This window comes from Panthera onca, chromosome B2 (assembly GCF_046562875.1).
Source record: "Panthera onca isolate mPanOnc1 chromosome B2, mPanOnc1 haplotype 2, whole genome shotgun sequence".
NCBI lineage: Eukaryota > Metazoa > Chordata > Mammalia > Carnivora > Felidae > Panthera > Panthera onca.
In genome coordinates, this window is record NC_138343.1 from 34676615 (window position 1) to 34693002 (window position 16388).

At 47.3% G+C, this 16388-nt stretch overlaps 1 protein-coding gene across 1 annotated transcript in view; it reads left to right on the forward strand.

Annotated features, from left to right (window-relative positions):
- Positions 1-12043: 12043 nt before the first annotated feature.
- PNPLA1 (patatin like domain 1, omega-hydroxyceramide transacylase) overlaps positions 12044-16388 on the forward strand; it is a 50642-nt gene continuing 46297 nt past the window's right edge. The window contains exon 1 of the mRNA XM_060615326.3: positions 12044-12729. Coding sequence (XP_060471309.3) covers positions 12525-12729 — 205 coding nt within the window. The 5' untranslated portion in view covers positions 12044-12524. The remainder of the gene's footprint in view (positions 12730-16388) is intronic.

Genomic DNA, 16388 nt, shown 5'->3' on the forward strand with positions numbered 1-16388 from the left:
GTTTTGAATACTATAGCTTTGTAATATAGTTTGAATCGGGGAGCATGATGCCTCCCGCTTTGTTCTTCTTTCACAAGATTACTTTGGCTATTTGGCATCTTCTCTGGTTCCATATAAATTTTAGGACTGTTTGTTCCATTTCTATGAAAACTGTATTGGATTTCCTGATGAGGGTTGTATTGAATCTGTATATTGCTTTTGAGCCACCTAAGTTCCCCAAGATTTTATTTATTTTTAAGAAAAATTTTTAGTGTTTTATTTTTTATTTTTTATTTTTGAGAGACAGAGAGAGAGCACAAGCAGAGGAGGGGCAGAGAGAAAGGGAGACACAGAATCCAAAGCAGGCTCTGGGCTCTGAGCTGTCAGCACAGAGCCCAACATGGGGCTCGAACCATGAGATCATGACCTGAGCCAAAGTTGGATGCCTAACCGACTGAACCACCTAGGTGCACCTAAAGACTTTATTTTTAAGTAATCTCTGTACCCAATGTGTGCTCGAACTCACAATACCAAGATCAAGAGTCACATGCTCTACCAACTGAGCTAGCCAGGCGCCCCTTTAGGATTTTCTGTTATAATATCATGTCATCCTGGATGCATAATTTTTATTAGTGTCTCTTTAAAAAACAAAGAGGGCTTTCTTAGAATCCCCCAGCAGATTTCTTCTGTCTCATTGGCCACAACTGCGTTCTCCTGCTCTTTCTTAATCCCCCTTGTTCTGGGACTTAGTTGCCCTGAGGGACATGGTTGCCCTGAAGAGGGTAAACAGATTTAGGGTTTGATTAGCTAGGAATAAGTTAAGAATCTCTATTAAGCAGAAAAGCAAAGGAAATTGCCACCCAGGACTTTTCAGAGCCTTTAATATGAAGGTTTGCACTGTGGATCTCCAAGTTCTTATCCCCAATCTCATCTGCAGTATTTCTTACACTTGTTCATTTGATTAAGAAATCCTTTACCCACAGAGCACATGTCAGAACTGCGTCCTGTAGGGTACACTCAGCACACTGAGCAACAGGTTTCCTGGGCCACCTTCTGGTTATAACGTGTGCTTCACTGCAATGACAGACTGACCAGCGGGCACTGGGTTTTATCAACGTTCTCAACTCAACAAACGTTTGTGAACCATGGCGATGGTTCGGACCAAAACCTGAGTTCCGAACCGATTGCAGGAATGAACACCCCTGGTGGCAGAGTGAGTGTTTATCAATTTTTGAAGCAAGATTCCTGGAAGGTGGTATCTTGGAAAAAATTCACGGGAAGTGAGTCTTTCCTTGTAACCACAGCTAAATGGAGGGCCCAGGGCTTGGCTCTGATAATTATTTAAACTAAACTAAGCTGAGGAAGGGGTGATTTTCCTGGATTTACCGCTTTGCGGGTTAGCTAAACCCTGCTGCTGGGGAACAGCTCCCTTTCAAACCATTGATTGTCCTAAAAAATGGTTTAAAATATGTTTTAAAAAACCTCCACAAACTATTGAAAAGATGATACAAAAATACAAGTCAGGACCATTGTAAAGTAGAAAGATCCCCATCACCTCACCACATAACAGTTTTGGTTGTTACAATCCCTTTCCACACACCACATTTTTATGTACTGTTTTTCCTTGATTCTAAAATACCATCAATGTTAAGACTTAGCATCCGTTTACTAAAAGCATTTTAGGGAAAAAAAGAAACCACTGCAAGAACCTGTTAAGGATGTCCATTGATCATGAGATTCATTCTGATATCAGAAACTTTAAAATGTAGGGAGCAAAACCCATACCTTAGAATTGAGGAATATAGTAGGAAAAAATTATGGATCTGTTTTACTTTGCTATGTATCATCAAGTGTTTTATTTTACTTCTCTCTCTCTCTCTCTCTCTCTCTCAGTAATCTCCACACCCAATGTGGGGCTCGAACTCACAACCCTGAGATCAAGAGTCGTCTGCTCTGCTGATGGAGCCAGCCAGGCACCCCCTAAACTTTTCCTTTTTCTCTTTCTTTCTTTCTTTCCAGCAGGTATTTGAAATTATTTGATTTTTTGAATTGGAAACATTCTCAGATGGCTCAACATTCAGAAGGTACAGAAGAATTGTCAGTGACTTGTCCCCCACTGCTCACCTCTCTGTCCCCTCCCTACAGGCCCTCAGTGTTCTCAGTCTCTTGTGTGTCATTCAGAAGTATTTTATGCTTATAATTGAGCGTGACACCTTATATTCTCTGCCCCTTTTCTGACACAAATGGTAGCTTATTATACTCCCTCTTCTGAGCGTTGCCTTTTCAGTTAACGAATTATCACCAAGATGGATCAACATCATGTCCAGCCTATTTTGTTTTCTTTTGTTTTTCTAAGACTACATCATAAGCGTAACTCGATCTTTCTCTATAACTGCAATAATCGTCCTTTTCAACGACTGTGTGGTTTTGTGGGGTGACTGGACCACATTTAATAATAACTCCCTGTTGTCCAACATGTAGATCATTTCTAGTGTCGCTATGACAGGGGACGCGCTATGACCATTTACTCATTCAACAAGTACTTTGTTGACAGCCATGAATTGTGATCCTCCTGTGTACCAAAGTGCTTTCCCCTAAGGGGCTGACAGGCAAGCAGGTGGAAACAAATAACAGCACAGAACTGTTTCTACTCCCCAGGGAGCCTCTGAGCACCAGTCTAGGTTCCCACATGGGGAGCACAGAGAAGGATGATGGACCCACCTGCTGTGCTGGCCAGTGTAAATGGACAAGTTGGCTTCCAGTTTACTCATCAGGCTTGTGAACGTGGTTAATGTTCATCCACGACAGACGTGTGTGACAGACATGTGCTGACCCTGTCCCTGCCAGGGCCTCAGCCACGGTGAATTTACAAAGGTGGTAAATAAGGAAAGAAGAACAGAGGTTAACGCTTCATCAGCATTTACTATATGCCAGGGCAACCCCCTATGCGGGTAAATATTATTCTCCCATTTTATAGATAAGAAAACTAAGGCACAGAGATGTGAAGTAACCTGTCAGCGGGGCAGTGTTGCAGCTGTGATTCGAACCCACAGAGCCCGGGCCCCTCACCAGCTACACTGCTCTGCCCTGAAAGGAGCAGCTGGGTTTAACCCTGGCAGCACTTTTCGTCTTTGTTCTATGACTGCTGACCTGATTCCTTTTCCTTCTTAAATCTCCAGGGTAGGCTCAAGTGCCTTTAATGCTCGTTTGCAGGCTGAGCATTTTCCTACTTTGAGCATGGCTTTTCTTCCTCTCCAGAGAACTGCCTGCCAGGAGCATTGAGCTGGGGGCTCCCCTCCTCCACTGGGGAAAAGGGTGCCTCTTCTCACCCTGCAGCCAAGCAGCGCAAGGTGGCCCAGACCTCGGGACTCAGACAGCCCAAGACTGCAGGGACCTGGGTGGATCCTCCTGGCTCAGACCTGCCCCGACCTTCCATTGTCTTTCCTGTGTCCCCTCCCCCCACATCTCTCAGCGCCCCATCCCCCTCTTCTCTCAGACAACCCCCCTGTCCCCCAGACAGCGGCGGTCTGAATCTCATCACCAGGCTTGCTCTCTGCTGGGAGCGCTGCCCTTCCGACCCAGCTCCAGAACACATGTAATGAAACTGTCCTGCGGATGCCCAGTCTCCTGCCCCATTTCTAATAATTCAATTTCATCTCCGCTATTGGAACGAGAGGCCCTCTTCACCTCGGAATATTTCAAATGCCAAAACAAATAGCAACTTACAGCAAATGGGACCATCCACAGCGATACTGCTTTGTTTACAGGAATGGAAATAACAGTGAAAACAGCACAAAAGATTGGCAATGAAAAATGGGTTTCCTTGCCGCCCTCAAACCCCGGTCCCCCTCCTCCAAAGTAACCACCCTCAGTTTTATTTCTGAAATGTTACATGCGTGCACAGAGAATCTTTTTTTTTTTTCTTTTCAACATAAATGATAGCATACTGTTTGGATCCTTGGTTTTTTATTTTCATTTTCTCTACTTACTAATATATCTTGGAGAACTTTCCATATGAGCACATCCAGATCTCCCTTATTCTTTTCTGTGGCTGCAGAGAATTACATTATATGACTGTGCCATAATTCATTTAGCTAGCTTTCTTTCCACTGATGGATATTTAGTTACTTCTAGATTTTTGCTATTACAAATGTTGCTGTATTTAACAACCCTGTGCATATATTTTTGGGGACTCTTGTGAGTATGTCTGTAGGATAAATTTCTACAAGTATTTATTTTAAAATAGATGGTGCCAAATTGCCCACCAGACTGTAGTTTTTCGACGGAGACTGAACCGATAGCTTAGGCTTGATGGTTAAATCATTTAAAATAACCAAGATTCTATTTTATATGGGAAAGCATTTTTATGACTTCAAGCCACAAAAACGTAAATCATAAAGGAAAAAGAATGATACATTTTAAACTTCTGTATTGTAGAGACAGCATAAAAAAATTAAGGGGTGCCTGGGTGGCTTAGTCGGTTAAGCCTCTGACTCTTGGTTTTGGCTCAGGTCATGATCTCATGTTGTCGTGAGTTTGAGCCCCGCATCAGGCTCTGTGCTGACAGTGAGGAACCTGCTTGGGATTCCCTCTCTGTCTCTCTCTCTCTCTGCCCTTCCCCTACTTGCACTGTCTCTGTTTCTCTCAAAATAAATAAACTTAAAAAAAATTTTTTTAAGTTACAAGTCACAAACTGAGAGAGGCTATTTGCGACGCATTTAATATTAGCTAGTATTCGTACCAACATGTATTCCTTACTGACAAAAGACATATACTGCCCCCACCCCCAAAGGAAAAAGGCTAAGAAAAAGCAATTCAAAGAAGAGGAAACTGGATTGACCAAGGGATGGATGAAACGATGCCCAGCCTCACAAAGAACCAGGAAAATGTCAGGTGAACGATGAGATCGCGTTTCACATCACTCAGATTGGCAATTTTTTAAATTCTGGTAATACAAGGAAGCAAAGCAATTAGATCTCTTATAAACTCTCAGTGGGAACGTAAATTGGCCCAACCATTCTAGAGAGCAATAGCCCGATTGAAGAAGTGCCCTCTGCATTAACTCTATTTTCTTATTTTGTATATTCTTGTTGCTCTGACCTGTGTGGCATCCCTGACTGAGGAGAGACTGCCCACGCGCCCAAACCCCCAGGGCTAGCCAATTCGAGGAAACACCTTTCCTATGCCAACAAGCAATCGCAAGCCCACACTCCGACCCACCTCCTCCGTGGGCTCCTATACTCCAGGAGGCAATATTCCTCTGCCCTAATCACCCAGGGCTGGGGACCAGACAGCTAAAGACCACTCCTACGGTCCACAGCCCATGACATCATTCAAACTAGCCAACCCAAGCTTTTCCTCCCACCTGCCTTGTGTTTCTGGCAGAAAACACAGGAAAGGCTCTGGGGCCTGCCTTCCCCTTATCCCTCTGCTTCCTGACCAAACCCGTTGCTTCCCCAGGTGGGCCTGCATGTGCCCTGGTCTCTGGAAATGTAAGTGCAGCATCACCCCCCACCCCCGTCCCCCTGCCACCCCAACCACTGGTTCGCTTTCTGTGGTTTCAGTTACTAGTGGTCGACCACGGTCCAGAAGCAGGTGACCGTCCTCCTGACGTATTGCCAGAAAGTCAGTGGCAGCCCGGCGCTGTCACAACGCCTGTGTCATTTTCCTCGTAGCATCTCCTCATGTAGGCATCTTGTCATCTCACACCAGCCCAGGAAGAAGGGTGAGCGCAGCATAGTAAGATATTTTGAGAGAGAGACCGCATTCACAAAACTTTTATTATGGGATTTTGTTATAATTGTTTTATTATTGTTGTTGCTAATCTCTTACTTACTATGCCTAATTTATAAGTTAAACCTTACCATAGGTACGTACGTACAGGAAAAACCTAATGCATAGGGGGCTCACTACTATTCAGGGTTTGGGGGATCCACTGGGGGGGTCTTGGGGCGCATCGCCACTGTTATGGGGAACCACTGTAAGAGAAATCTGCTTTCAATGGCATTGGGCTTTCCCATCATCACTCAGTCCCCTCCATAAATTCAGATACACCCATACCGAGACCCGAAAAATTCCCATACCTTACAGAGGGAGATGTACACAAGGGTGACCACTTCAGCATTGCTGTTATAGTGAAGTGTTGGAAATGACCAGAATGTCCGTCAGTAGGAGAATGATAAATATGTTGTCCCACGGTCCCATAATGGGTTACCCAAAAGCAGCGAAATGCAAAAGACGAGAACCGTGTGTCACAACCTGAAAGAAAATGGCAAATCGCAGAATAAATCAAAGGGTTTGCTTACGTGAAATTTAGAAACATTTATGAAACAACAGTATACATGGTTATAAATCATATTTGTGTAATAGAACTATAAAAACATGGAAGAGATAGGTTCTGTCCAATGTGGGACCTGGTTTCCCATGGGAAGGAGAGTGGGGCGGGGGGATAAGATTAGGAAAGAGGGGAAGGGTTCAAAAGGAGGTTTCAACTCTATCTGCGATATTTCGTTTCTTGAAAACCAAACAAGCATTTGACTGAGATGTGGTGAAATGTTAAGATTGTTCAATATGTCTGGTAGGTCCTTGGATACTTCCTCTTCTATTTTTGGTACTTTATGTTGGAGCTATTTCATAATGGGAAGATATGATTGAGGCTGCATGAATTATCTCAAGGTCATGTAAAGGACACCATGACACCATGCCAGCAAGCTCTGTCCCCAACTCCCTTGTGTCACATTTTTCTCCTCTCCCTCAGCCTTAATTTTAAAAACTGCTGACTTTTTATTTATTTATTTATTTATTTTTTAATTTTTTTTTTTAACGTTTATTTATTTTTGAGACAGAGAGAGACAGAGCATGAACGGGGGAGAGTCAGAGAGAGGGAGACACAGAATCTGAAACAGGCTCCAGGCTCTGAGCTGTCAGCCCAGAGCCCGACGCGGGGCTCGAACTCACGGACTGCAAGATCGTGACCTGAGTTGAAGTCGGACGCTCAACCGACTGAGCCACCCAGGCGCCCCAAAAATTGCTGACTTTTTAGAAAAGGTGTGAACCTTTGCACCACACAGAGGATACACCTATAGTCGATCAAGTATCCAGAAATTAAGCCATATGCATCAAAGTGCCGTGTTAGAGCCCTGTTTGATTAATTAGCAAGAGCCCCACTTCATTTTCAGGAGGAATACCGGAGAGAAAAACATTCTACTTCTTCTAACAAAAGTCATTGTTGATAAGCAGTTTCTAAAAGGTATTATAAAAATTTCCTGAAAATTTTTAAATTTTTCAGAGTTTTCACACATCGAGATGATTTCATCGATAATAACAAACTACCTTAAAGTACTTCTTCTTGTTTTTACTAAAAACCCATGGCATATTTTATTTGTTCCTTTCAAGGTCAAGTTTTCATTTTACTGGAAATATTTAATAGCCCTGGCATTAACCCTGAGGTTTTTCACGGCAAGTATAAAATCAACAGTGGCTTAAACATTTGAGATGCCCAGTTGCCTGGCATAATAGAAAGGGTACAAAATGGTTGGGGGATTGGTACAGTCAGTCACCAATCTTCTCAAGGACTCAGGCTCTTTCTTTCTTTCTCTTTTGCTATCCCCAGTGGTAGCTGGCCTCCAGACTGGCCCTCAACAGTTCCCACCTTGGTATTCCTATCCCTCCTACACTTTACCGGGGTTATCAATGTGGCCAATAGAATATGATAGAAAGGATGCTATCGCTTCTGAGATTAGGTTATAAAAAGACTACAATCCCCAACGTGGGTTCACACTGTTCTCTTTCTTTCTCTCTCTCTCTCTCTCTCTCACTTTCTTGCATCTCTCACTCTGGGGAAAGCAAACTGTGATCTTGTGAGCAGCCCACTGAAGAGATCCATGTGGCAAGGCATCAAAGCTTTCTATCAATAGCCAGCAAAGAACTGATGCCTACCAACAACCATGAGACTGTGTTTGGAAGTGGATTCTCCCACCCCAATGACCCTTGAAATGACTGCAACCCTGAGAATCGGTTTAACTACAACCTCATGAGAGACCCTGGGCCAGAACCACTCAAATAAGCCGTTTCTGGGCTCCTAATCCTCAGAAACTATGTACAATCATAAATGTTACTTTAAGAGATTAAGTTTTGAGGTAATTTGTGACACAGCGATAGATAATGAATAAAATCCATGTGTCCACCATGTTTCCCCTGATGGGCACAAGATGGCTGCCATAGCTCCAAACATCACATTCTCACAGGGCAGCATCTCAGACAGGAAAAATGGAGGATGGAGCCAAAGGGGCTTTCTCTCTGTACCTTCTTCCTTCACCAAGGAGGAAAATACTTCCTAGAAGCCACTAGAAGATTTCCCCTTACTTCACATTGACAGGAACTGGATGGATCTCATGATTGTTTCTAGATGCGGGGGGGGGGGGGGGGGGGGGGCGGCGGGGTGGGCAGCGCACCGGGAAATCAAGTATCAGGTCTTTTAGCTGCTTTATAGGGAAGTGGCCAAAGAACAAGTGGTCGGGGAACGACTGTTGTGGAGCAACAACAGTACCTACCAGCCCTGCCCGCAGTTGCAATTTGGTTGTTTTCACCCGGCACCCTTAGCTTTTTCCTTCACACTCTGTGTTCACCGTAAGCTGGAAAGTAAGTCTTAATCAGATTCAGGTTAAACATTATTGGCAAGATCATTCACGGGCGATGCTGTGGCCTTCATACTCTCTCGCCTCAAGAAACAATGAAGTTTCTTCACTAAAGAAATATTTTACAACATTTAAGCAGAGGGCGGGGCATCATCAGTGAAAGGCTAACTCAGTCTCCCCGCTGCCTTTCTCCCCGAGAGCCGTGTCCTGGGTGGCTTCACACATTTTCTACGAATGGGAACTGCAGGTTCTTCCATAAATTCATTTGGGGTCATCTTGATGGGATTGTGTGCGGTAAGCAGTCTCCTCTTCCCGCCTGTGATTGCCCCAGGGGCTGATGAGTCACATGGGCCGTGCTAACTTCGTTCAAAACACCTCAGAGGATTATGAGCTGACCTGAAAAATGAGGCGCAGAAATGTTGCAGTGGGATCCTTTCTTGACGTCGTCCACTTGGAGTTCTTGGGGCTTTCAGTATAACATCCGGAACAAGGGGAAACGAGATGAACCTTCCCAGTGGTTTGACTCCGAGGCGCAGGAGAAGATGCGAGAAGCAGTCCGCCGGGGTCAGCACTGGGGGAACACGTTAGCAGCGCCCACGGGGCCTCCTCGTGTGCTATCCTGACTTTCTGGGTTGCCCGTTTGCAGAGAGGCTGTGCTGCACCTGCCGGGGCCTCCATCATCCCCGGCAGATAAGTGCCCTCAGCGAAGACGACAGCCCTACCCAACAGCCAGGCCAGGGCGGTGGGGGCTCCTGAGGCCACGTCAGGGCAGGGCACCGTCCTTGAAAGGATGGCGGGCCCCAGCCTTCCCGAAGCCTCGCAGCCTTAGCAGAGCAAGGTGGTCTTGCTTCCTGCTTCCTTGGGGATGGCAGCATGGTTCTGGAAGGAGACTACCGGCCCGAGATTGTCTTTCTTCAACGGAACACTGTGCCAACCTCCAAATGCTTACCCTTCTCTCCTGCCTCAATGGCAGGGGTCTCTGCCCCCTCTCCGGAGCCTTCCCTCTCCCCACCCCCCCTCCAGCTCCCTCATCGTCTTGTCCTCTCAGACACGTCTTCAAGTGAACTCAGTTTCCCCTGCCTTGTCCCAGTCTCCTCCAGTTAGGCAAAGGCCGCCCTACCCCTCCCGACCCCCAGGCTGAGAACGAGGCATCAGCAGTGACCCCTCTTCACCCAACCAGTCACCTGGTCATGAGAGTCTCTGCAGCGTTGGCTTCATTACCTCGTCTTCCTTCCGTTTCGGCGCTGGCCTGGCCACCAACATCTCTAGGAGGATACAGTGCTGTTCTCCTTCCCCACCCTCCAGTCCTGGTCTCACTGCCCTGTCCGAGCCCGCTGCCAGCTCCCGAAGGTCGCCAGTGGATCATGCCTCCCTCTTCAGAGCCCATGTTTCTATTATCTTACCTCCCAGGTCCATCTGTTCCAGAAGCCTCCACCCTTACTACCCTTTAATAATAGCAGAGGTACCATGTGCCAGGCATTTTACAGCCATATCTTTAACCTTTATAGCCACAGCATAGGTATTATCGTCCCTTTCACAGATGAGCAAAACTGAGGCCAGGAGCCTCACACACAGGTCACGCTCCCTATAAATAGCAGAACTGGGAGGGGGCGCCTAGGTGGCTCAGTCGGCTGAGTGTCCGACTTCGGCTCAGGTCATGATCTCTCGGTTCGTGAGTTCGAGTCCCAAGTCAGGCTCTGTGCTGACAGCTCGGAGCCTGGAGCCCGCTTCGGATTCTGTGTCTCCCTCTCTCTCTGCCCCTCCCCTGCTCGTACTCTGTCTCTCCCTCTCTCTCAAAAATAAATAACCATACAAAAAATTTTAAAAAAAAATAAATAGCAGAACTGGGATTCAACTCGTGTCGGCGTGATCCAAAGCCCTTCATCCTGTGTAACTGCCCTCCATCACGCCCATTCCGCCTTCTGCGGGGAGTTTGTACTGTTCCTTGCCACTATTCCTTCCCTCTTCCTTCCAGTTTCTTCAAATCCCCCCAACCCAGGGGTCCGCCGCATGGCTTCTCTGGTGGGTCCAGCCCATGCTACCTACTCACCCTCGGATCTTAACTTCCTTGGCAGGAATCTCAGCTCTGCGCAGTTTGGTCCTTAATTATAGACTGCCGTGTGTGCTTCTCTGGCTGTTTCACGTTGGCTTTGCCTTATTCCCAAGAAGCCTGCGAGTGTCTGAGTTCAAGGATGGTGCTTCTACACACTCCCGTCCCCCAGGCCCCCGACACAGAGCTGGGCGCGCAAATACTCAGTGGAGCTGACCTGGTTTCCCAGGAAGGAGGCAGGGTCTCCGTGTTCCGAAAGCTGGTTGGACTCCACCTTGTCACGTCCCGCCATCCTGCCCACCAGCGGTAAAGCCTCGCGTCCCTCTGTCTGTACTCACAGACGCACACGTTGTCCCTGTTACAACACACAGTTAATCAAAAGGTCCCTTCCCAGATGGAGGAGACAATTATATATCTGGAACTATCCACGCAAGAGAGAAAACTTCCTCCTAACTGAATCCGGGGTGTTGCCCTCATTGTGGATTCCAGTGTGGATCCGTGGGGCCACGAGTTGGTGGGGGTTCCCTGGGACAGGGGGAAGCACTGACATCGCGTGTGGAGCTGGGCTGAGCGTTGAGTGGGGGACTTGGTGTCTCAATGCTAATTCTGGTCCTACCACTGTATGGTCTTGGGTTGGGGGGAGGGGAGAGATGTGATTTTGCCACTTTGCAGCTTTGTGGTATCCAAGGCAGAGAAATTTGTGGGGTGAGGAAGGGCCCTCCTCTCCGGGCCACATTACACAGCTGCAGAAGGGGCATGACCGATGCTCCCTGGAGCCAACCTTGGTCCCCACGCACCACTTCCTTTGCCCTCTGGGCTCCAAACACCTCTCGGCCCTGACCCCAATGCCCCCCTGTCTGGCCTCCCAAAGCTGTTCATTCTCGGGGTTAAATTTTGCCCTCTCCAACTTATCATTAGAAGAGCATACAGTATGAAGCTCCCATCACTTAGAATGTCTAGATTTCAGGTTGACTTTTTTCCTGTACACTTAGGAGACAGCATGGAAGTCTGGCGCTTGGTGAGAGGGTGCTGAGCGTGAGTGGGTCAGTGTAGGGCTGGAGAGGAAAGGTGGGGAGAGATGGTGAGGTGGTGATGGGTGGGGCCCTGAAGCCTGACTTCTCTTCCTTTACAATTTTGCCCGTGGCCAGTCCTAACACGTGAACAAACACACACGGTCTTACATAAGAACAAATAAAAACAATTGTGTAACACACATTGCGTGGCCCGTAGAGCCTGGAGAAGGAGCCTGGGGAGGGGCGATGCTGTCGGGGGGCACGGGTGGAGTGAGTGGGTCCCCCTCAAAGACCATAGCCAACCTGCCGGCCCTGCCCCTGTCGGGGAGGGGACACCATCCTCTTGGAGGGAGGCCAACACATAATTCCTTTGCTGCCGCAGCATGTCAGAGACACCCTATGATAACCATCAGTGGAGGTTTTGCAACTCAGTGTGTGAAGCCTCCTGGGCTGAGAGCTGAGCAGTGCCTGCCTCTTTGGGATGGCCCTGGTGGCAGTTGCCGGTCTGCTAGCTGAACGCAGCACGGGACAAGGGCTGAGGAGTCTGTGCCAGAGATGAACCTAGCCACACAATGAAGCCAGAGGCGCGCTCGGAGGTCCAGGACGCCGCTCGCACATTCGGGGTGCCTTCTGCCCCTCGGCCTGGGCCCGAGACCTTGTACCAGCCTTTGGGACTGCCTCCCGGAGGAGCCCGACAAGCCCAGGCGGTGGCTGCCTGAGCCGCCCGTGAGTGTCCCAGCCGACCCGGGAGAGACGGCCCCACTCTAGGCTCCGGGCCGGCAGGGAAGCTTGGCCCTGAGTTCCAGTAGGACAGCAGCCAGAGGCAAGCACTGAGGGGCCAAGGAGATGGAAGAACAGGTGTTCAAGGGGGACCCAGACACTCCTCATTCCATCTCCTTCTCCGGCAGTGGATTTCTCTCCTTCTACCAGGCCGGGGCTGTGGATGCCCTTCGAGACTTGGCCCCCCGGATGCTGGAAACGACCCATCGCTTTGCCGGGACGTCGGCGGGGGCAGTGATTGCGGCCCTGGTCATCTGCGGGATTGAAATGGGTAAGGCCTCGGTTCTGGGTTCCCTGGGGGAACTTCTGAGCCCTTTCGGAGAAGGCGGCATTCAAACAGGGACCCGAGTGATATGAGAGCACAGGTCGTTTGAAGATGGGGGAAAGAACGTTCCAGGTGGAGGAGCAGCCAGGGGGCCAGGGAGTAGGGGTGAGGAGGAGGGGGTGGGGGTCAAGGCTGGAGAGGCAGGCAGGGGTCAGATGGTGCACCCGTGATGCCACGAACTTGGGGCAAACTACTGAATGCTCTGTGCCTCTGTTTCCGCCTCTGTAAGGTGGAAATTCTGTCTCGAACCGAATTCCCAGTGTCGTTAAAGGATTAACTGAGCTAGAGGGACCGGTTTATCAGAGTCTGGCACATGGGAACTGCTTGCTTGGTAAGCGTCAGCGACCGGCTGGGTTTTGGGTTTTTTTTAATGTTTTTATTTATTTTTGAGGGGGAGAGAGAGAGAGAGAGAGAGAGAGAGAGAGAGAGAATGAGCGGGGGAGGAGCAGAGAGAGGGAGACACAGAATCTGAAACAGGCTCCAGGCTCCGAGCTGGCTCGGACCCACAAACTGCAAGATCATGACCTGAGCCGCAGCCAGACGCTCAACAGACTGAGCCACCCAGGCGCCCCTACTGGGCTGGGGTTTTTAAGGAACCTCATTCAGCTGCTGGGCAGAATGAGTCAGAGGGGGAAGGGCAGCAACAGGGAGACCACCGCTGTGTCTAACGAGGGATGAGCACAGCAGGTGGCTGGGTGATGAGGACAGTATGAATGGGTTCAGGATACACTTTGAAGGTAGAGCCAGTGAGCCTTATAGAAGGCCCAGCTGCATTGTGTGAGGAAAGCATGCCGGCGGGACTGCCTTCCCCTCCTGGGCACCTCTGTGCTTGCTGAGAAGTCTGTCTGTCTTCCTTGTAAAGAATAATAGTAACGCTCATCTACTGAGGACCTCTTATGGGCAAATCACTTTTTCTTTCTAGTATTTCACAAGCAATTAACTCTTTCTCACTGCACAAAACTCGAACAATGCAAAAGTAAATGGAGTTTTTTGGTTTTTTTTTTTTAAGCCTCCCTCCTGTAGCCAGTGCTAAGGGCTCTGCTTAGATCCTTCTAGATCTTTTTTTTTTTTCTCTCATTTAAAAAATTTTACACCCCAGTATAGTTCACATAGAATGTCACATTAGTTTCAGGTGTACAATACAACAATTCAATAATTCTCTACATTACCCAGGGCTCGTCATGGTAAGTGTGCTCTTTAATCCCCCCACCCTCCTCCCCTCTGGTAACCATCAGTTTGTTCTCTATAGTTAAGAGTCTGTGTTTTGGTTTGTCTCTTTTTCTCCTTGTTTGTTTGTTTTGTTTCTCAAAGTCCACATAGAAGTGAAATCATGGTATTTGTCTGTCTCTGACTGACTTCTTTCACTTAACATTATACCCTGAAAGTCCATCCATGTCGTTACAAATGGCAAGATTTCCTTCTTTGTTTTGGCTGAGTAATTATCCATTCATCAATAGGTGAACCCTTGGGCTGCTTCCATAATTTGGCTATTGTAAATCACATAAGTATAGGGGTGCACCTATCCTTTCGAATTAGTGTTTCCGTATTCTTTGGGTAAATTCCCAGCCGTGCTATTGCTGGGTCATAGGGTAGTTCTATTTTTAAGTATTTGAGGAAGCTCCACACTGCTTTCCAGAGCGGCTGCACCAGTTTGCATTCCCACCAACAGTGCCTGAGGGTCCTTTTTCTGAACATCCTCACCAACACTTGTTGTTTCTTGTATTTTTGATTTTAGCCACCCTGACAGGTGGAGGTACTATCTCATTGTGGCTTTGATTTGCATTTCCCTGAGGATGAGTGAAGTTGAGCATCTTTTCAGGTGTCTCTTGGCCCTTCTACATCTTTTTTAATGCACAGAGACCTCTTTGAATGTCGCAGTTAATGTTTCAGTCACACAATGGACCCTAGGACAAGCCTTCAAAAAGCGGCTGGGTGAGAGCCCCCACTCCCTCGTCTGATAGTCACAGAATTCCTGCCCTTGGAGACATCCTGCCTCTGGGATTCTGTCCCTTTCTGTGTATCTGTGCCACTCACCTGCTCTGTTGCTCCCACCCTCGTCGTATCTTTATTGCAACTTCTTAAAATACACCATCTGGGAGAGTAAGTGGTGTTTCCATCCTCTGGCATTCAAGGACTTGTCAGAACTCATTCATTTCAATCAGGAGAGTAGTTCAAGGAGGAGTGAGGTGCATGTGGGACTTACCCTCGTCATTCAGCAGCATATTTGTGAGGTTTATTATCTCACGGCATTCCAGTCGTCTTCATTCAAGTTAACCGCCGTGTAATTTACTAGCACTTCCTTTATATCAGGCACCGTTCTAAGTCTTTGGCATATCAACCCACTCAGTCATCACAACAGCCCTCTGAGATAACTATTATTATCTCCATTTACAGAGGAGGAAACCGAGTCACGGGAAGCTTAACTAACTTGCCTAAGGTGATACAAGCAGTAGTTCGTACAGCTGGGATTAGAACCCACTCTGGCCCAACATCTGCACACTCATCTTTTTTTTTTTTTTCCTTTTTTCTTTTAATTGAAGTATAGTTAACACACACTGTTACATTGGTTTCAGGTATAAAACAAAGTGATTTGACAAGTAGAAATACTATATGATCTGGTATTCCACTACTGACTATTTACCAAAAGAAAATGGAAATTTTCTTTTTTTTTCAATATATGAAATTTATTGTCAAACTGGTTTCCATACAACACCCCCTGCTCATCCCAAAAGGTGCCCTCCTCAATACCCATCACCCACCCTCCCCTCCCTCCCACCCCCCATCAACCCTCAGTTTGTTCTCAGTTTTTAACAGTCTCTTATGCTTTGGCTCTCTCCCACTCTAACCTCTTTTTTTTTTTCTTCCCCTCCCCCATGGGTTTCTGTTAAGCTTCTCAGGATCCACATAAGAGTAAAAACATATGGTATCTGTCCCTCTCTGTATGGCTTATTTCACTTAGCATCACACTCTCCAGTTCCATCCACGTTGCTACAAAGGGCCATATTTCATTCTTGCTCATTGCCACGTAGTACTCCATTGTGTATATAAACCACAATTTCTTTATCCATTCATCAGTTGATGGACATTTAGGCTCTTTCCAAAATTTGGCTATTGTTGAGAGTGTTGCTATAAACACTGGGGTACAAGTGCCCCTATGCATCAGTACTCCTGTATCCCTTGGGTAAATTCCTAGCAGTGCTATTGCTGGGTCATAGGGTAGGTCTATTTTTAATTTTCTGAGGAACCTCCACACTGTTTTCCAGAGTGGCTGCACCAGTTTGCATTCCCACCAACAGTGCAAGAGGGTTCCCGTTTCTCCACATCCTCTCCAGCATCTATAGTCTCCTGATTTGTTCATTTTGGCCACTCTGACTGGCGTAAGGTGATATCTGAGTGTGGTTTTGATTTGTATTTCCCTGATGAGGAGCGACGTTGAGCATCTTTTCATGTGCCCGTTGGCCATCCGGATGTTTTCTTTAGAGAAGTGTCTATTCACGTTTTCTGCCCATTTCTTCACTGGGTTATTTGTTTTTCAGGTGTGGAGTTTGGTGAGCTCTTTATAGATTTTGGATACTAGCCCTTTGTCCAATATGTCATTTGCAAAT